Source organism: Oryza brachyantha, chromosome 7 (genome assembly GCF_000231095.2).
Source record: "Oryza brachyantha chromosome 7, ObraRS2, whole genome shotgun sequence".
Taxonomy (NCBI): domain Eukaryota; kingdom Viridiplantae; phylum Streptophyta; class Magnoliopsida; order Poales; family Poaceae; genus Oryza; species Oryza brachyantha.
This window is the reverse complement of record NC_023169.2, coordinates 13,644,224-13,666,984: the sequence shown is the minus strand read 5'-3', so window position 1 is coordinate 13,666,984 and position 22,761 is coordinate 13,644,224. Positions and strand designations below refer to the sequence as shown.

The following is a 22,761-nucleotide window of genomic DNA, read 5'->3' as shown; positions in this document are numbered from 1 at the left end:
TTTCCTTTAATAAATGGTAAGAGTCAACTCTAAACCGTTGCCATGCATGACAACAGATTTTCTCTCTCCTTCCCTCTCTTTTCTCCACGTCACCAAATTTGCTTACGTGCCGATTGAGAGACTCAGCTAATAGATACCTTTGTACGTGTCCTAATAGACTCTACTAATAAACATTCCGATAGCAGTTCTTAAAGAAAAAAACGGTCAGTCCAACATTCTTTTTTTTTTGGACGATCCAGCTTGGCCGCCGCCGGTCAGCTCCAAGAACAGTCAAGTTGATAAAAGTCGATTCTTTCCGTTTTTCTTGTCTACCCTCCATGAGCAAGAACTTGAACTGTTTTAGAAAAAATTGAAGACTTGAAATTGTCCAATGTGATATGTTGACTTTAAGCTCTTAGAGATCCTTTTACGGCATTTGCCCGTTTGAATTATTTGATAACATAAATTAGAGTCAACATTTCACACCACATCCAAGTCTTCACTTTATGCTGCTTCCTCCCTTTTTATGTGATGTTGTTAACTCTTAAATTTACATTTGATTATTCATCTTATTTAATTTTTGTCCAAATATAAAAAAAATATAAATCACACTGAAATTTTTTAGTAATAAATTAAATTATAAAAAAATAATTAATAATTCTAGAATTTTTTAAAATAAGATAAATGATAACCAAAATATCAATGGCGTGAAATAAATAACGGGGAGGGTAATTTGGGGTAATAAAATAATCCAAGAAGAGAAATGCTGCAAAAATATTTCTGGTAATTTAAAGTTAACGTATCACAACTTGACTAATCCAAAGTCTTCGCTTGTTTTTTTTATATATAAAAAAAAGAACAATTCAAGTCTCGCTCGACACGGTAAAACGGAGCAGCACATAATTAGCAGGCAACAGCTCTGTTGACGCTAACGACACAACAGAATAATAATAAAAAAAAACTACCCAGATTTATTACCACCACGCTGTGACGCCCGTGTGGCCGTGTGCTCACGCCTGCCCTCTCACCACCGTCGTTGCCGATTGGCTCTCGGTTACTAATCTAGCAAACAATGTTAGAGAAATCTGAACAAACTTTATAGAGTTTTCTTTTCATTTATCTTTACATAAAAGTTTAGAAAAGGATCAATGAAAGCTTCCATAAATCTAACGGGAATAGAGAGGGCTCGAACTCCACCCCTGCTCGTGGTTGTCTCATTGCTCCTCAACGCCAGCATTCAATGACGCTTTCTCGTTCCCATCCTCAACAGGTATGCCAAAGATTGTTGATTTTTGCTTCTGATTTATTGCCCTTCCTCAAAATCAATACATCACGTTAAAAGGTCATTATTTGTGAGACGGCGAGAATGTCCGTGCATTTTTTTTAACATAACAAAAGGCAGGAGCACTGCCAAATCAATTAGAAGGGGAAGAGCAAGGTTTACAACAGTTATTTACACAGGCCGTGCATATTTTACCATCCGTTTTTGACCCTTTTTTCTCTTCTTCTACTTGTGCTCACCACGTGAAGAACAAAAATGCAAAACAGTTGTTGGAATTAAAAAAAATGAGATATTCTAATTATATGCTCGAGGATGTCCAAATATTTGCTTTAAGGATATGTGGAATGGTTGAATATGGTAATTGTTCATATTGTATAATATGGTTGTTTCTTTGACTTAATATCTGAACATTTGTTTGTAACCGATAATGCGCATATTTGACTTGTACGTATTCGTTTTTTATTTGTGTTTGACATATTCTATGTTTATATTTGTATTCGATAATATCCATATTCGATCTGACGACAAAATACTATGGGTTAGGAACTTAGATATGGAAACCGAAAGATCCGACCAAACGTGACCTGATTTCAGCCCTAGCATTAATTAAGGCAGTAATAAAATTCAAATGGAGAAATGCCCTAGAAGAATCTCTACGAATTTAAAGTCAACATGTCATCACACGGGACAAATTGACGTCTTCAATTTTGTAAAGAACAGTTGAAGTCTCACTTATTAGACTAGAAAAAGGTAACGCTAACGGGATTGATCGAAGGGCTGACGACCAACACACAATTAATCAGCACTTCTCATGACGTAAACCACAAAACAGAACAAAAAATAAATAAATCAAGAATCGTCCCATTATTATATTACTCCGAGAGGAATAATGAGGCATCAATGCATCATCAAAATTTCAAACCAGAATTGTAGCTATCCAGATGGCCCGGTCAGCGACGCCGCTCTACCGAGAGAAGCTGCCGCCGCCGCACCTGGGTACGGTGAGCCGACGGCGACGTACATGAGTGCCACGGCGGCGACGGCCATCACCATCGCCACGAACAGCACGGCCGGCCTCTTCCCCCACTGCCCCATCACCCCGAGCGCGAACGGGTAGAGGAGCACGAGGATCCACACGTTGAACACCGTCCCGAGCACGGCGAGCCGCCCCGGCTCGGCGCGCGGCCCCCACGCCGCCGCCTTGCCGACCGCCACCCCGACGGCGCCGACGTTCACGGCGAGAACGACGATGGTCGGGATCAGGAGAGGCACCCACCGCACGGTGTAAAGGTCGGCGAACTTGTCGCCCGAGCTGGCCGTCGTCTGCTTCGACGTGAGGCGGAAGTAGATGCCTTTACCGGTGACGAGCTTGAGCGCCATGTACAGCACCGCCGTCGGGTACACCCCCGTCGAGCCGATCATGTAGAACTGCTCGTTCCGGCACCAGTCCAGCAGCGTGATGCCCGCCCACTTCACCTCGAACATGCCGATCGCGTGGATCATCGCGATGACGCCGACGAGGTAGAGGAGGTACGTGCCGAACGGCTGCTGGATGTAGTACTGCTCAGAGACGAGCCACATCACCGGGAAGAGGTTGTAGAAGAAGATGAACACGGTGACGATCGGGTAGGTGGACATGTTGAGGTAGGCGACCCGCTGCAGCGGGTGGAGGCGGCGGCCGGCGAGGAGGGCGTTGCTGTGGGAGAAGAACATCTCGAGGGAGCCGCCCGACCACCGCAGGATCTGGTAGAGGCGCTCAGTGAGGTTGATCGGCGCGGTGCCGCGGAACGCGGCGGGCTCCATGGAGGCGTACACGGAGCGCCAACCCTGCCGGTGCATGCGGAACCCGGTCACCACGTCCTCCGTCGCGATGTCGTACACCCACCCGACGTCTCTCCCCCACGACGTCCCGTCCTCGTAGGAGCACGCCGTCAGGGCGGCGAGATCATCGGTGACCGACTCGTCGAGCATCGCCAGCGGCGTGATCGACCGTTCTTGGTTGGCGCCGTCCAGCATCGAGCCGACGAACGACGTCGAGCTCCCGAACTTGTTGGCCTTGTCCATGGCCTCGATCTGGCTCGCCACGGCTCCCCACCGAGGGGGCTCCGCGCCGTAGAGCGCGACGCGGCGGAACATGGTGCCGGTGCCGAGGTAGGAGGGCCCCTGGAGGCCGTTGAGCGAGAGCATGGTGCCGTCGAAGAACACGCGGTTGTGGTTGGCGTACCGGTCCGTCGGGTCGACGTCGTCGAACCGCTGCGGGAACTGGACGAACGCCGTGTCCTCGCCGCCACCCCCGCGCCTGTCAAGCATGAAGCACATCGTGCCCTGGAACGCCTGCGAGTTGTTGATGTAGTGATCGCCGTCGAAGTTGATGACGAACGGCGCGTTCGTCAGCAGCGCGGACACGCGCAGCATCACGTTCATGGCGCCGGCCTTCTTCTGGTGGTTGTACCCGGGCCTCTTCTCCCGTGAGATGTACACGAGCACGGGCAGCCGCACGTCGACGCCGCTCAAGTCCAACGGTTTGTCAGCACTCGCCGGCAACCCGAGCCTCGGTTTACAGCTTGGATGGTTCAGTATAACCTGTCAAAAACACAAAAATAGAATCATTGACTCCTTGCTGATACAATTTGTCAGAACAAGAACTGAACACAAAATTAAGTCAGAAATGGATTGGATTACATACCCGAACAATTCCAGCATGCTGCCCTCGCCGGTGGTTTTCGGCCGGCTCAAACCATGTGCCGGGCCATTGTGTTTCGTCAGCCATCCATGTCGCATTTTCACCGGCATGTTTGGTGTTGTACGCATCGGATCGCTGGCGAATGGTGGTAAACAAGGAGTCGATCCTGACCTTGAACTCCTCGTACTCCCTGCGGACACGCCGGCGGTCGCTCACGAGCTCACCGGGAACGCCACCTTTGTACGCCTGCGTCTTCGCCGCGAAGTAGCTCTCCGGCGCTCTCGGCTCGACGCAGTGCTTCCGGCAGAAGGGCACCCACAGCTCGGCGAACCTGGCTACCTCGACCATGGCCTCGTAGTGGACCAGCGTCCCGCCGTCGTCGGACAGGTAGCAGGCGTACCTGTCGACCGGGTAGTCGGCGGCGAGGATGGAGAGGACGGTGTTCACGGTGTATAGTAACGGCTCGTCGATGGGGTCGACGGTGGTAACGAAGACGTCGACTCCGGGGAGGTCGCCGGAGGAGCCGTGCCGGTCGGCGAGGGCGGCGAGGTCAGGGACGCGCTTGGTGGGGCTCAGCTTGGGGAGCTGGTTGAGCACCCACGAGAAGCCGAACCAGACGTCGCCGGCCATGGACATTGTCCAGAGCCATGCGCCGTCGCGGTTCTTGTGGCGTGCGCGCCACACGAAGAAGGCGACGATGGCGATCAGCCGCGCCAGGATCAAGAACCTGCTCGTAAATAAAAAGCAGAATCAAATGAATGCCGTAAATTTAATCTGTTTTAAGTTTTGATTTGATTTTAGAAGTAGCACCACACGGTCAACGTAGAACGAGATATTTGACATCTCGACGACATGCGTGCAGGCTGTGATCAGTTCGTGGACCTGTAGGGATGCAGGATGCTGCCCTTGACCTTGTACGTCCGGAACAGCGGCGGCCGGGCGCCGCCGGCGTCCGGCGTGTCGGGTTCGTCGACGGGCACCCACACGTCGTCCTTGCCGCCGCCGCCGTTCACCCGCCTGGCCGCGGGCGGCCGTGCTCCGTTCTGCGCATCGGCGCCGTCGTCGGTGGCGTCGGCGCGGAGGCCAGCGTTGATCCTACGAGTCACGGCCGCCGCCATGCAGATGCAGGCGACACACACGCCAAGCTCGCTAGCTCCTCCTTCGCCGCGGCGAGAACTGGTTGCACGCCGGGCGGGGCATATATAGCGCGGGGAACGACATGAGTTTAATAATCATCGTCTCGACCTCACCAACCTGGTCAAAGTACTACAGCTGCTCCTACAAGAAGCCGCAACTGCAGTACAAGCAGAGAAGCATTTTCCTTTCTGAAGGATGTACTTTTTCGTCGTCTGTTTTGATCGAGGGGGCTCAAACGTATTAAAGTCAAAATTAGAAAACAAACTATGATAAAAACCTTTAATTTTTTTAACTTTTAAATATTTAAATTTTAATTTATAAATATAAGCAAATGTAAAAGGACGTGGAAACTCATCAACATGGATCAAAAACCATCGGCGCAAAGTCACCAGTCAATAGTAACTACTACGCTTCTCTAAAATATACCCCTCCAATTTTTAATAGAAAATATTATTAGGTTTTTAAACACCCGTTTGACCATTGGACTTAATCAAAAACTTATGTTATCCTTTATTTTGTTATTATTTGATTTATTATTATAAATACTTTAAACATAAATTTCATTTATATATATTTGCATAAAGAATTTTTCTGAAAGAGACAAATGATTCAACGTGTATTAAAAATTTCACATACAAATTTAACTACCCCTCCCTCCATGTGCTAACGTACGATGTCACGTCATAAAAAAAAGTTTGGAGTTAGTATTAAAAATCAAAAGATTACGGATAACCTAAAGATGTACTACGTACTACGTTATGAAACAGAGGGAAAAAGAGTGAGTACCACAGATTCTCCCCTAGCAGCCAACTTGTTGTTGGTTACTTACCCAAATTTATCGTTTTTTTACATGTACATTTTCCAAACTACTAACAGCGTATTTCTTTTAAAATAACTTTATAAAAAATTGCTTTTAAAAAATCATATTACCTATTTTATAATTTTTATAAATAATAATTAATTAATTATATACTAATATATTATAGGTTCAATAAGTAACCGGCGCCGAACGTGGCCTAAATCAGATCACGTGACATCTTCGGAAAATAAAGAAAAGAAATACACGACTGGACCACCAGCGGATCTGTGTGCTTCGACAGGTTTTCAACGTCAAGATCAAACAACTGGACCGAAAGGAACGGAAGAACACAGTGTTGTCCACTTGGCAGCAATTTGACATCTTGGTCCTCTCTAAAAACTTATTTTATAAATAAATCTAAAAAAATTGTTGCAAATGAACTTTTTTGATCACGCCAATGTCATTGGCTTTCGTCGTTGAATATGACGACGCTAATATCGTTGCCGCCGTCCTCCGGCCAAGTAAGCATAACATAATGATTTGGAGGGTAGCGTCAATGATATTGGCGTCGTCCTATTCATATCGGCGCTAATGATGTTGGCGCGGTTAAAAAAGATCCATTCATGTAATATGTTTTTCAAGTTTATTTATAAAATAAGGTTTTAAAAATGACCAAAATGTTAAAATTCCAGTCCACTTAGCACTTGAAAGTTGAAATAATATCCAGTGCACATGTTGTGCTGGTCACAGACAACGAAAAAGTAAAATAAAAGAAAAGAAAAGGAGAGAGCAGTAGCAAGTACGCGATGGTGAGTGGTAGACAGCCCAGCTCGACAGCAACGGTGAAATGAAATCATCAGATTAATCACCAGCCGACGACGCCTCCGGCTGACAGTGTGCATGTACAGACGACGGCTGTCTATATACATCACGTTAGATTAATTATCTTATGTGATATCATTAACTCAACAAAAACTTAGACACTATCTCTTTTTCGTTTACTGTTTAAGCACGTGCTCCCAAGTTGCATGTAGTATTTTCTAGAGAAAAACGTTAGACATTGGTTGCATGCAACAAATACAAGATATAAAAATATAATGTATTAAATATTGTATAGACAAGTAAGTAAGCTACCTATTATATAACTTATCTGTTTATTTGTCCACGTATATCAAATAGATAACTGTTGTATATACCGATGTATATGCCACGTGAGGTATTCCAGTGGAGTTATTTATTCGTGCTTTTCGCAAACAACCAGTGGAGTTTGTTTTAAGCTTTTGTTAACAAGGTTGGCATGAGAAAAGCGAGAAATCTGTACTTCAATCCGAAATTTCTGACCAAATTAAATCTCCCACGTTGAATTAGTGAATCAGTATAAATCCATATTTAAGTCCAGATAATTTCAAAACAGTTCTTGTGCTTCCTGAAATTACCTAAACTCATTTTGTTTCATAATACTACAAGAGGCAACCTAGTGTACGTTGCAACAGGCCTGGCCCAATCATGGAGATGGGTTAAGTGCATGGACTGCTGCGCAAATTGGGAGGAGGGATCACAAAGAAAAATGATCGGTTTTTATAACATAGATATACGTTTTTATTTTTTTCGCTTTTGTTTATAATTATAAGTTTGTAAAATCTATCCATCGTATACATACTGTTCTGTGTTATCTCTTATACCGATTTCTGTGCAGATTCTCAGGCAGCTAGCCCATCCACGTGTCACCGCCAGTTGCTGAGGAGATGGAACATCCTCCTCTCTTCTTTCCTTTCCCTCTCCCTCTCTCTTCTCTTTCTTCTTCTCTTTGTCTCTCTGTTTACTTTCTATACCCTCACTGAAATTAAAAAAATATAAATTTACTGTTATTTATTGTTACCCAATAGTTATAATTATGCATTTATAATTACAATCACTAAAAAACCTAATCTAGACAATCTAAAATTAAGCGTGGCAAAAGCCATGCGGCCGCAGCGCCACCGCCGAGATAAGCTGCCTGACAGCTGGGAGACAGAGGACAGTGAATGGAGTAAAAAAGCAAGAGAGAAAAAATTTGGTGGTTATTTTTGCAAAACACTTTCTATATTTCACCCAATCATGAAATAATCAATTTGGTGGTTATTTTTGCAAAACACTTTCTATATTTCACCCAATCATGAAATAATCTTTGAAAATGATATAGATTTTTATTCACAAATTATTTTTTGTTTATAAATATACCTTTCGATTTTTTCCTAGAAAACCAAATAATGACCCCTATAGTTGGTTGAGATAAAAAAAAAGACTTTGAATAAACAGAGCACTACTCCCATCCAAAAAGTTTACATACTTTTACACATCATGTCTGTCCCGACGAACAGTTCTAAATTCTACTATTGTTGATGTACGTGTTGACAACAGTCCATTCGTTATCGTCAGTTTTAAAATATCACTGACTTGACAATTTAATAATGTGTTTTTGCCAAGATCATTCTTGATTCTATGTGCCAAAAAAATAATTTATCTAGATCTATTTATAATAAAAAATTACAGATAAATTAGATTTGCCTAAACTCGCTATTTCTTCATTTAAAACAATTCATAACAATGTATATTTTTGGTTATAATAAAAAAGTGTTCCTGTGTAATTACGCGCGGCAAAGCCCGTGGCCTTTCTAGTCATGAAACGCATTCACTGCCGTCCGATGGTGAGCCACCCGATTGTCGACACGTGGCAACGACCCCACACCCATAGCCCCACTCAACGCCCGCACCGAACGGACAGGGAAAGACGCGTGAGGCGCGGTAATGTCCGAATTTTAGGAATGTTTTTATACCATTTTTTCTTCTTATGAAAATTTCTTTTAAATTACCCATTCAATTTACGATCCGATTACACCATTGTGTTCATAATAATTATGTCTTTATAACAAGATCTCACGTGATTATGTTTTTATGAAAAAAATATAAATTACTTTTATAATATACCTAAATTACTTTTAGATTTCATTAAATTACTTCGTAGTCATAAAAGTAAATTTAGTAAAGCATGAAAGTAATTTATATATATTTTGTAGATGTGACTTAAAATAAAAGTTAAATAACTTGTTATAAAGAAATCTATTGCACGGGTAAAAACATGGGTCTATCTAAAATTAAATTTAATCAACATATCATAGTTATCTCACAACGGATTTACTTCTAATGTCTTGACAAGTTAAGTTACTTCTATAATACATGTGAATTACTTTTATGTTGTATTAAATTTAAGGAGTAACTTAAAACAAAAGTAAAGTAACTTGTTATGATATTAAAAAATCTATTGCACGGTTAAAGACATAATTCTATCTAAAAATTAGATTTAATCAATATATCATATTTACTCCACAACGAATTTACTTCTAATGTCATAACAAGTTACTCTTTTTTGTTTTAAGTTACTTCTATAATATATGTAAATACTTTTATGTTGTATTAAATTTATTTTTATATGTCTAAAATATAACTTAATGAAATCTAAAAGTAACTTGGATATATTATAAAAGTAATTTGTAATTTTCATCAAAATATAATCATATGAGATCTTATTATAAAGATTTAATTGTTAGAAACATAACGGTATAATCGGATCGTCAATCGAAGTTTAAGAGAAAATTGTATTTTAAATATTTAAATTTTACGTTACAGTAACTTTGCATACATACAAAAGTTCTTGTCACTGATTAAGACAATCGCACGACTGCGCACTATGTAGTTGCCTTCTTACAAGTTAAAATTTGAAGTTAATTTTAGATTTTTTTATCATAATTTATTTTTCAATCTTGGATTTTAAATATATAATAAGAAGTATATAAAATATTTATTCATAAATTATTTTTATCGGTAAATATGTCGTCTAATTTTTTTCTTTGAATAAGCCAAGCGATCCCAATTTTCAATGCATGCACTAATAAGCACATACGCACAATCATAGGGCCATGTTTGGTTTAGCTGACTAATTCATTAGTCCCTCCGCTTTAGTCTTCTTTAGTCCCTAAAAGCCCAAACAGGAGAGACTAAAAGTAACTAAAATTGTATTAGTCTATTAGTCCCTTCCATAGGTACTTATTAGGACTAAAACTCTCTTTCACACCCGCTCCCTAACTAAAATTTCTATATATAATGCACTTTTAGTCTCTCTAACCAAACAGTAGGGACTAATGGTTTTAGTCCAGGGACTAATTTTTAGTCCTAGGACTAAAGAATCAAACACCACCAATAGTTGTGGACATCTAAATTATGTTGGTGGATGAAGTCACATAACCACGGCTACAAAGGTACTCATTGTTCTTTTTATTCAACACTTTATAATTGGTGTGGTCAGAGATCCCAATTTTTCGAAGAGTGGATAAGACTGTTTACCATAACCGAAATTGGACACATGAAAGCGGCATCACTGGATTTGCCATTGTTGTATTTCTTTATAACTTGTGTTATTTAATTGATTGTAGCGATGGCTCTTAAATAATGGTCTAAATTGTATTCCAGATGGGAAGCACTGGCTATGTGGTGAGAGAGAGTGGTAGGTGTATGATTCTATGCAACATGATTTAAATATTGATATCTACCAATATTATATATGTTGGTCTACTTTTAATAGGATTTTAGTTTAATGATGTTCATTCTAAAATATAAGTATTCCTACCATTTAAATTTCATCTTAAAATATGACATTTCTAACATTATTCACAATATTACTTGTCTCATCTATCACTTCTTATTCAACTTCTTATTCAAGATTAATTGTTGATATTTTATCCCTCACATACCTCTCACCCTTATCTATTCCTCGTTATTAAAGGATATTATAGTTTTTTTTCTTTTCAATCTTAATCTCTACTAAATAAACTCGAGATGTTTATGTTTTGGAATGGAGGTAGTCGGATTTAGTGAGATCATAGAGTCAGGCGGCGTTTGGCTTGAGGGGATAAGTTAACTTATCCTGCCACGGAAAATATAGTAATAGATTAGTACATGATTAATTAATTATTAATTATTAAAATATATAATAAATTAATATGATTTTTAAAACAACTTTCCTATAGAAAATTTTTACAAAAAATACACCATTTAACCGTTCAGGAAGCTTGCAGGCAGTAAACGAGGGGTATAAGTTAACTTACGGACAACAATGAACGTGGCCTCGGTGCATGAGTAAGCTTGCATTTGCCTAGAGAATTTCGGATCCTCTCTCCCACGCACACAAAACGGGACAACTATTTAGCATATGATTTTTAATAGATGGGTCGTCAATTTTTTTTGTCATATGTTTAACCATTCGTTTTTTTACAAATACACATAAGTATATGCTGTATTTAAAATACCTTAAACAGTAAACCAAAGAAAACACAAATAAAAATTATGTAAACTTTTTAATGAGACAAATTATCAAATGTGTGTATAAAAGCCAATAATGCTATTTATTAAAACCCAAAGGGGATAACACTAGTATGATTTATTAAAACAGATTTTGCTATAGATTTTTTTAAAAAAGATACATCTTAGTAGTAGTTAGGAAAGTCTTCGCGTGGAAAAAAACGAGAAGTAGAAGTTGAGAAGAGTGTGAGCTGGACACACTTAAGGTGAAAAAAATAGGATGCACTCAGAATTGGACGTGACATTACATCTAAATTCGGTAGCAACCTGGGGGCCAGTTGTAATACTAGTATATATATTCATGGTAAAGGATCAGCCTAATGGCAAACGTCAGTAGAAAAAACTTCTTGTACAAAGGATAGTCTTTCGAGTTGAGACTCTTTATAACTATAGACTAATTAATTGTGAAAGGGCATGTAGCCTAGTGGTTATAGTGACCTGAGTAACACCCGAGGTCCTGGGTTCAAATCTTCATAGGAGCAGAGGTCGGGTAAAATACATTTCTCTAAAAAAGACTAATTAATTACTCGTTCGCATTTTTTCCGTTCGATACCAGCGACAGAGACGGTAATGAGAGCCATTTGTTAGTGCCCTAAGTGTGGTCTTTCAAAAGCCTGGCTTTCTTTGAAGAAGGTGGTGCATGGTTGCCAGTTTTATTGATCAACAAAACTCTTAAGACTTACTCCATCTGCTACAAATTATAAATATTTTCAAATTGTTCAGCATAAGACCAAGAATAATATGCTAAGAATAAAAGACTTTAACGTTAATCGCTCTATCTCGAGTAAACATAGAATAAATAGAGCTAGCATTGTAGATGTCTAGATGAATGTAAGATGACAAAAAATTTAAATGTTAAGTGATTGATAAGACAAATTCTATTATGAATTGCGATGGAAATGCTTATATTTTATACTGAAGATAATACTCCCTCCATCTCGAAATAGTTTCTCTCTGTTTCACAATATAAAACTTCGTAGCTTTGTCTAGATTCAAATAGATGCTAATGAATCTAGATATATATATAAAATTTATATATATTTATCAATTGATAAATTTAGACAAAGCTAGAAAGTATTACAGTATGAAACGGATATCGTATCGTTCTAGGATTCAAAATTAATCCCAACCTTGTCACGTCAAGACTCTTTTTGTTTGCATAGGCTTATTGGCTTAAGCTTTTAAACTATTTTTTTCTGACTTATATAATTTATAAGCTGATGGCTTTAAAGCTTAAAAATTAATAGTGCGGTGCTACCTTTGTTCCAAATAAACCAAAATGGTCACTTGAACCTAGCTTTTGGTTTAAAATTGCAAGAGTGGCTTATGGATTTAAAAAATACTATTGAAAAAACTGCTTGTTTATTTAGGCTTGTATTTTTTGGGTTTAAAGGTTGGCTTATAAGTCAAAAAAGAGGGTCTAATATCCCAATCTTTCACTTTTTTTTTATCCTATACATCACTTAGTAAAAGCCACCATGGATGTTTCGTCCTAAACCTTTTAATCTTTACCGGATATAGACAACAACTATTGTGGGACAGGGGAGTAGCAATTATGTAAGGACAATTCAGTTTGCCATTATTGGGTCAACGCAAGACTGTTAAGAAACAATATTACTCTGTCATATCGGGGAATATTTTTGTTCCCAACTTATCACTACCTTCATTTCTAAGTGCATGGCACTTTTTATTTTTGACATGACGTTTCCACAATTCATATTGTAAAATTTTAATAGACATATGCAAAAAATATAAGTTATCTTAAAGTACCTCTAAAAATAATACAAGTCACAGTGAAATAAATGTCACTTATATATTTCTTGAATAAGTGAAACAATGCAATCTTTTGTAGTATGTACTTAGAATACAATAATATTTTCTAGTGCTCCCTCTGTCCCAATATAGCTTCATGTTTTATTCATCTTACACGTACCAATTAAAAGGCAAAAAGAATAGTATATCCTCCACTTTTATTACTCCCACACGTACTTTCACAAACTATAATTTAATGATTGCCTCAATGCCAAAGTTATTTTGAAACAAATAAGATGATGAGATATAAAATTATTTTAAAACGAAAAAATACTAGTTAAATATGGGTAATGCGATTACACTAAAAGTGGAATATTCGTTTCCCAATTCCCATATCATTGACTACGTGGATGGACCGAAACCTAGTACAACCATGTGTGGGCCGGGATACTAGTTCAAAATCAAGATCCAAGTAACATATTCAGCCGAATCATGGTTGAAGAAGAAATGTGGGCTGGCCCATGAATCCGCACGGTTCGTACGTTCGCTGGGCTCCCGGCCGCCTCAACACGCCACCGACACATGCTCGGCGCATTTTTTTTTGTTTTTATATATTTTTATTAAATTAATAAAAATAAAATTTTGTTTAAAAATATAAAACTAGACCCATGCTAGACGATATATCTGATGTGGTAAACACTTGAGCGACCGGCCAACGGCTGTGTTCGTTTCGGCCTGTTAGGCTGAACTTCTTCTTATTTTCCCTTACTATGTTTTTTAAACTACTAAATAATGTATTTCGGGGAAAAAATTTATGTAGAAATTGTTCTAAAAAAATCAAATAACTCTATTTTTCAAAATTTTAATAAGTAATACTTAATTAATCATGTGCTAATTATGTTTATCGTTTTCCGTGCAACTAATTAGCTTTTGTGACCTTCTGTTTTGAACGCAGCCAGCGGTGGTTACTATATTTATAGGTACCCCCTAAGAGCAGGTATAATAGCAGGCTATAAGCCAGCTATAAGCATATTTTAAAGAGATAAGAGGGGAGAGAGAAAAGAGGTAGGCTACTAATTTGTAGCCAGCTGCACATGGGCTCCAAGACAAAATACGTGTATGGCATGTGGGGTCATGTATTTATGTTTTATAGGTAACTATTGTATAAGTTGGCTATTAGATTGACTATAGATGAATTGAAACTAGTAGTTAGCTATACTGTTGAACTTGCTCTTATGCCTACTTATTGAGCGATTTAACTAGAGCATGGTGCCACCTGTAAAATGTTTGTGCCAATATGCTCAAGAGGTCAGGAGGTGATGATGTTATAGATAGTCCCCCTAGAAATGGATAAAACATCTATTAGCGGAGCAGAGCCCACCAGCAAAATCGACAATATTTTCTTCTCTTTGAAGCACTCACGAGTGCCACGGCGGCGTTTGGCATCGTAGTGGCAGGCCGCAGCGACAGGGGGCACGGCACGGCACGGCACCGGTAAACGCCATGATATATGCCTTCTGCCTGCCGTCCGCAATGCGGTTGCATTGCATCGTACGATGATGCAAACAAAAAGTAAGGGCATGCAAAACCGCAGATTATTTGCCAAACCAAACGACGGACGGACAGGTCCGTCGGTCCGTGTAGTGGGTGGGGCGAGCTCGGCATGCCAGTGGTATAGCGACGTGCGCGAATGCAGCTAGCATATGCCGACCTGCATATAGCGTACAGTACTGGACCTAAAAAGGGGAAAACAACCACGTTGCACCCCTTGTGTAATTAGTAATATTATTCTTTAATCCTCTATACCAAATTTATTCTCTAGTTTCCAATCACCTTAAGAAATGTCACAAATTTCAGTCATTCTTTTAGACGGCTAGAAGAAATCCAAGCCAACCCTTTCTATCTCTATACCATTATGTTGATTCCTCTCCTTCATATATGCATATACACAGCCGACCACTCATTTGCTCTAATCGATGTTATTGTTGACACCTCCCTTCCCCTTGCCCTTCCCCCTCCACTCTATGTACTTTGGCCCTGTTCATCCCTTCTTACTCATCTAAATTTTCTCGTTTTCACGCACACATATACCGTGTATTTTTTACGAAAATTTTCTATATAAAGGTTATATCAATCTATTTTTTAATGTTAAATAACTAATAATTAATTAATCATACACTAATCTATTACTGTTTTTCGCGCCAGATATCTTAACCCATCCTTGAATAAAACCTTCCTTCCCTTACTTCCTCCCTAAGCAGGTGGTGCCATCACTACCTCGAGCAGTCATCTTCCCTATCTCCGGATTCTCACACCACTATCTTATAACTACACTAATCTTTAGTTTTCTTTCTGTTATCATTGATGACCAAGAAGAGTGCCTCTCTATCGCTGGTGAGTTTTGTTGGAATTATTAATTGGGCTAAGGCCCATGTGTAGAATAATTTCTAGGAAAATCAGAAAAACCCACCTCATGAAAGCATGCATGAGAACATTTAGTACCACCTTGCTAGTTCTATGAGAGTGAGACCTCCTTAAATAGGAGAGTGTTCTCTAGGCTCTTGAGCATGAAGGAAATAGAGCAACACACGCGTGCTCGCTCGCCTCGCCTGGCCTAGCACGGGCCGGGCCGGGTGGCGCGCGCGCACGACATGCGCGTGAATGGTCCGCCAAAATTGGCTCCTCGTGCTTGCCCAGATGCAGTTTTTGGAAACTTGAGATAGCATAGAGTCCGGATAGGTTACGCGCGGCCTATTCGGTTCGGTTACGACGTGGCAGGCGTGCTGATCACACGTCCTATAAATACCAGACCACTACCTCGTTGCAACGTACGTGAAAAACAATCTAGGGTTTGCCTCTCTTCTATGCTGCGCCGCCACTGTCGTCTACTCCGTCCCCTTCGCCGGCGTGCACCAGCGATCAAAAAGCAGGTCTCCGAAACCATCGTCCTCGTGAAGTTCTGCACCGGGAGAGGGCGAATAAGGTTTTTGGGAAGCACTCTGCACGACTGCTTGCTGTTCGTCAACGACGGCTCGTCTTCCCCATCGATCGGTCGCGGCTTGCCGTCGTCAACATTCTACGCCGCGAGTCGTTCGTGCTGCTTCCAATCCTGTTTAAAACAACCTTCCGTACAGGTTAATTATGTTTAATCTAGTTCTGTGTCTATTTAATCCATTCGTGTGTAGCTATTTCACATACATGTTTAGATTAGATCTGTACATGTTGGTTGATCTATGTGCTGCCATGCTTTCACTTTACAATCTCATGATTTATTTACGCGATAGATTAAATCATTATGTGCTTATACTTTCAACAGACCAAAAACCTTATTATAGGCACTCTGATTTTTCGATGGCTGGTTTTGCCGATGCACTGAGGCTGGATAAATTCACCGGTGTGCACTTTAAAAGATGGCAGATCAGGGTCACTCTGTGGCTGATGGCTATGAAGTGCTTCTGGGTTAGTACTGGTAAACCTAAAGGGGTTCTGACTGCTGAACAGTAGAAAGAATTCGAGGAAGCCACTACTATGTTTGTAGGAGCATTCTTAGTGTTCTTGGTGATCGTCTTGTAGAGTCATATATGCATATGACTAACGCTAAGGAGTTGTGGGATGCGCTGAATACCAAATTCGGTGCCACTGATGCTAGCAATGAGTTGTATATCATGGAGCAATTTCATGATATTAGGATGGTTGAAAACCGTTCTGTGGTCAAACAGGCTCATGATACACAAACCATCGCTAAGGAACTCAAACTCCTAAAGTGTGCCTTACCCGACAAGTTTCTGGCCGCGTGCATTATTGCGAAGCTTCCTCCTACTTGGAGAAATTTCGGCACTGCACTAAAACACAAGAGACAGGAATATTCCGTTGAGGCTTTGATTTCGTCTCTTGATGTTGAAGAGAAGGCTCAGGCTAAGGATGCTACGTCTAAAGACGATGGGGGACAGTCAAGTGCTAATGTGGTGCACAAGCCCTCTCACAAGAACAACGGGAAATTCAAAGCCAAGCAGAACACTAACTTTAAGAAGAAGGGTAACAATGACAACAAAGAAGAGAGAACTTGCTTCGTGTGTGGTATGCCTGGCCATCTGGCTAAGAGGTGCCCATGACGCAAGGGCATGAAGGCACCTGCTGGACAGACTTTTAACTCTATCAATGTGACCATTGGCAAGACTGAAGATGAGACAGGGTATGGTAATTTTTCTACTATTCTTTCAGTCAGTCAATATACTAATTGGTGGGTTGATACAGGAGCCAATGTACATGTTTGTGCTGATATCTCATTGTTTACCTCTTATCAGGCCATCCGAGATTCCTCCGTCCTAATAGGGAATGGGTCGCATGTTTCTGTTCATGGTGTTGGCATGGTGGATCTGAAGTTTATTTCGGGAAAGATCGTGCAATTGAAGAACGTGCAGCATGTCCCTACTATCGACAAGAATCTCGTTAATGGTTCCCGTCTATGTAGAGACGGATTTAAGTTAGTGTTTAAGTCTAATAAAGTAGTCGTGTCTAAACATGGATATTTTATTGGTAAAGGCTATGAGTGTGGAGGCCTGTTCCGCTTTTCCCTTTCTGATTTTTGCAATAAGTCGTGTGAACCATATTTGTGGCAGTGTGGATGATGAGGCTAATGTTTGGCACTCACGTTTATGTCATATTAATTTTGGTTTGATGTCTTGGCTTTCCAGTATGAGTTTGATTCCTAAATTTTCCATTGTCAAAGGTTCTAAGTGCCATAGTTGTGTGCAATCAAAGCAACCTCGTAAGCCCCACAAGGCTGCCGAGGAGAGAAACTTGGCACGATTAGAACTCCTTCATTCTGATCTGTGCGAGATGAATGGGGTGTTGACTAAGGGTGAAAAACGATACTTCATGACATTGATTGACGATGCTACTAGATTTTGCTATGTGTATTTGCTAAAAATGAAAGATGAGGCTCCAGACTATTTTAAAATCTATAAGGCAGAAGTTGAGAACCAACTTGATAGAAAGATAAAAAGACTTAGGTCAGATCGTGGTGGAGGGTTTTTCTCAAACGAATTTGACTTATTCTGCGAGGAACATGGCATAATACATAAAAGGACGCCTCCCTATTCTCCCGAATCCAATGGGGTTGCCGAAAGAAAGAACCGCATACTCACTGACTTGGTGAATGTCATGTTAGATACCGCAGGACTACCTCAGGCATGGTGGGGGGAGGCATTATTGACCTCGAATCATGTACATAACAAAATTCCTAACAGAAATAAGGACAAAACACCATACGAGGTATGGATTGGGAGAAAACCATCACTTTCTTACTTGCATACGTGGTGGTGCTTGACAAAAGTCAATGTACCAATTCCTAAGAAACGTAAGTTGGGACCCAAGACTGTGGATTGTGTCTTTCTGGGATATGCTCATCATAGCATTGCTTATAGGTTTTTAATAGTTAAATCTGAGGTACCGAACATGCATGTTGGTACAATTATGGAGTCTCGAGATGCCACTTTCTTTGAGAACCTTTTCCCAATGAAAGATGGACATAACACTTCTAGCCAATCTTCTGAGATGGTGCCGAGTTCAGTCACTCCAACTGAACATTTGGAACCTACACATGAAATTGTTATTGAGTAGAATGCCAGTGAAGCTCCTAGGAGGAGTAAGAGACAAAGGACGGCTAAGTCCTTTGGAGATGATTTCACTTTGTATCTCGTGGATGATACTCCCAAGTCAATTTCAGAAGCTTATGCATCCCCAGATGCAGACTACTAGAAGGAGGCTGTCCGTAGTGAAATGGACTCTAATCGCTAACGGGACTTGGGAGGTGACAGAGCGACCCTATGGATACAAACCCGTAGGATGCAAGTGGGTATTCAAGAAGAAGCTTAGTTCTGATGGTACTATTGAAAAGTATAATGCTCGGCTTGTGGCTAAGGGCTATACTCAGAAAGAAGGCGAAGATTTCTTTGACACTTACTCACCTATTGTACGATTGACCACAATTCGAGTACTACTATCTCTGGCTACCTCACATGGTCTTCTCGTTCATCAAATGAACGTTAAGACCACTTTCCTCAATGGAGAGTTGGATGAGGAAATTTACATGGATCAGTCTGATGGATTTGTAGTAAAAGGTCAAGAAGGCAAAGTGTGTAAGTTGCTAAAATCTTTGTATGGTCTGAAACAAGCTCCTAAGCAGTGGCATGAGAAATTTGATATAACACTAACATCTGCAGGCTTCGCAGTCAATGAGGCACATAAGTGTGTATACTATTGCCATGGTAGGGGCGATTGGAGTTATTTTATGTCTGTATGTTGATGACATACTGATCTTTGGGATAAACATTGAGGTGATTACAGAGGTTAAATCATTTTTGTCTCAAAACTTTGACATGAAGGATTTGGGAGTAGCTGATGTTATTCTAAACATTAAGCTAATTAAGGGCGACGATGGGATTACACTGTCGCAGTCTCATTATGTGGAGAAGATCTTGAATCGCTGTGGCTATATTGATAGCAAACCTTCTCCAATGCCTTATGACCCTAGTATGTTGCTTCGCAAGAACAAGAAACAAACTAGGAATCAACTTGAGTATTCTCAAATGATTGGCTCACTCATGTACCTAGCTAGTGCAACTAGGCCTGACATCTCTTTTGCTGTGAGCAAGTTGAGCCGGTTTACCTCTAATTCGGGAGATGATCATTGGCAAGCGCTCGAGCGAGTTATGCGCTATCTAAAAGGTACTATGGACTTGGGACTTTGCTATTCTGGTTATCCCGCGGTGCTAGAGGGATATAGTGATTCAAATTGGATCTGAGACGCTGATGAGATCAAAGCCACTAGTGGATATGTCTTCACACTAGGTGCTAGTGCTGTTTCATGGAGGTCTTGCAAACAGACCATCTTGACGAGGTCAACCATGGAAGCAGAGCTTACGGCACTAGATACTGCTACTGTTGAGGCAGAATGGTTGAGAGATCTACTAATGGATCTATTAATTATTGAAAAACCTGTGCCAGCTATCCTAATAAACTGTGACAATCAAACTGTGATTGTTAAGGTGAACAGTTCTAAGGATAATATGAAATCGTCCAGGCATGGGAAGAGACGATTGAAGTCTGTCAGGAAATTGAGAAACTCCGGAGTTATAATGTTGGATTACATCCAAACAGCTAGAAACCTGGCAGATCCTTTTACTAAGGGGCTATTACAGAATGTGATAGACACTGCATCGAAGGAGATGGGTATGAGACCCATATGAGTTATCTATGGTAGCAACCCAAACTATGTGATCGGAGATCCCGTGAATTAGGACCTGGAAAGAACAAGCCATTAGTTAACTGGAGTAGAGTATTCTTAATTAATAAACCCTCTCTAAGTTAAGATGCATGTACTTTCTTGCTACAAAGCAGGTTGGCAATGCCTTAATGTGTTCTGTTGGCTTTAATTAACGAAGATACTATCCTGTAGAGAAATCTTGAAAGAACACACCTATATGAGCTTGACTAGTAGTCGTAGTCTATGGAGATTTTGGGTGAATCTTCTAGAAAGCTCATGAATAGACCGTGGAGTATGACTTATAGGCTCCACCCACGGGGTAGGCTACTGGCAGCCTAGTATCAGTCAAGGCTCTGAGTGAAACTTACTTGTGCTAAACTTGCAATTCAAGGCATAGTCCATTGTTCAAGTTGTGAGTAAGTGTAGCTTAGGGTTCTAGGTGGATGTTCAATCTTAATCGGTCTCCATCGCAATACTGGTATATAAACAGTACATTGGGACAGGCAAATCTCTAAGTCTTTTGAGATTTGGTGGGGGATTGTTGGAATTATTAATTGGGCTAAGGCCCATGTGTAGAATAATTCCTAGAAAAATCACAAAAGCCCACCTCATGGAAGCATGCATGAGAACATTTAGTACCACCTTGCTAGTTCTATGAGAGTGAGACCTCCTTAAATAGGAGAGTGCTCTCTAGGCTCTTGAGCAAGAAGGAAATAGAGCAACGCGCGCGCGCTCGCTCGCCTCGCCTGGCCTGGCCTGGCTCGGGCCAGGTGGCGCGCGCACACGACATGCGCGTGAATGGTTCGCCAAAATTGGCTCCTCGTACTTGCGCAGATGCTGCTTTCTTTTGCAGTTTTGTTTTGCTGCGTGAAACAGAAATTCCGGTGGTCAGTTTTTGGAAACTTAGCGTATCGGATTCTTTCTTGCGCGAGATAGCATAGAGTCCGGATAGGTTACGCGCGGCCTATCCGGTTCGATTACGACGTGGTAGGCGTGCTGATCACACGTCCTATAAATACCGGACCGCTACCTCGTTGCAACGTACGTGAAAAAACAATCTAGGGTTTGCCTCTCCTCTGTGCTGCGCCGCCACTGTCGTCTACTCCATCCCCTTTGCCGGCGTGCACCAGCGATCGGAAAAGCAGGTCTCCGGAACCATCGTCCTCGTGAAGTTCTGCACCGGGAGAGAGCGAATAAGGTTTTTGGGAAGCGCTCTGAGCGACTGCTTGCTATTCGTCAACGACAGCTCGTCTTCCCTGTCGATCGGTCGCGGCTCTCCGTCGTCAACATCCTACGCCGCGAGTCGTTCGTGCTGCTTCCAATTCTCTTCAAAACAACCTTCGGTACATGTCAATTATGTTTAATCTAGTTCTGCGTCTATTTAATCTATTTGTGTGTAGCTATTTCACATACATGTTTAGATTAGATCTGTACATGTTGGTTGATCTATGTGCTGTCATGCTTTCGCTTTACAATGTCATGATTTATTTATGCGATAGATTAAATCATTATGTGCTTATACTTTCAACAAGTTTCTCCCCTCCTACCACTCTCCTCCCTTAATTGACAGTGTCAGTGCTAGATTGAAGGTGACTGAAAGTCCTATCAATTTTACTAACTCGAAATCTAGCAATTCCCAAAAACAATTATCATCATTTGATGATTGGACCTCTGATTCTCTACAAACCAACTTGGAGGTTGGTACCTTGTCCCTTGCACGACGTGCGCATAATATACCTGCATCTATCATGTGACTGATGTGTCTGCCGGTGAGCTCGACGGCTCGACCTCCTGTTTGCCCCTCCTCCAATTGGCATTTGTGTTGATGTAAATAATCCTATAGTAAATATTGATCCAAAGGGTCTTCTGAAATAGGAGACCGGCTCGGTACGGAAAGCAAATTATACAGACAAACTTTCATAAAACCTTTTGGTCGTACCAGTCCGTAGGACAATAAGTTAAGTTAATTGTATTTGTACTTTTATAAATAAATCTAAAATTGATAAGATCCAATGAATAAATTCTACTCTCCCCTCACCATGCACGCGAACTCAGCAAGTTGGTGATGATTGGTGGGTTGCCACGAAAGAAAGAGAGGAGGAGCGCGGATAGAGAAGATAGGCAAAACCACAAAAGCCACCGCGATACTAAACTGGAGGTACATTAAATAGCTTGAAGAGTTGATGGTATTGGAGTTGAAAGATATTCTTTTTGACAGATTTGATACCTAAGTGAGTTAAATGGACGTAAATCATTTGTTAGATCACGCATGATATACGTAAATAATTGGTAAAAAATATTTGTGTTTGGACTAATGTGGATCAAGTTGGGAAAAACTTGTTTCCAAGAGATGTTTTCTTTATCATTGATATGTAGGAGAAGCTAGAAAATGATCGTAGTGCATGACAAGGGACCGAGACTCAGATGGGATTCCCAAGGTTGGAGTCGGTCAGGAGATGTCACTAGAT

General features: G+C 40.9%; 1 protein-coding gene across 1 annotated transcript; it reads right to left on the bottom strand.

Moving 5' to 3' along the window:
• Positions 1-2,128: 2,128 nt before the first annotated feature.
• LOC102713563 (mixed-linked glucan synthase 2) lies at positions 2,129-5,062 on the bottom strand. The gene is made up of 3 exons (XM_040525939.1): positions 4,827-5,062; positions 3,948-4,671; positions 2,129-3,844 (listed from the first exon to the last, which is right to left on the bottom strand). Exons 1-3 carry the CDS (start codon positions 5,060-5,062, stop codon positions 2,195-2,197), a joined length of 2,610 nt encoding a protein of 869 aa, XP_040381873.1. The 3' UTR covers positions 2,129-2,194.
• Between the last annotated feature and the right edge of the window lie 17,699 nt (positions 5,063-22,761).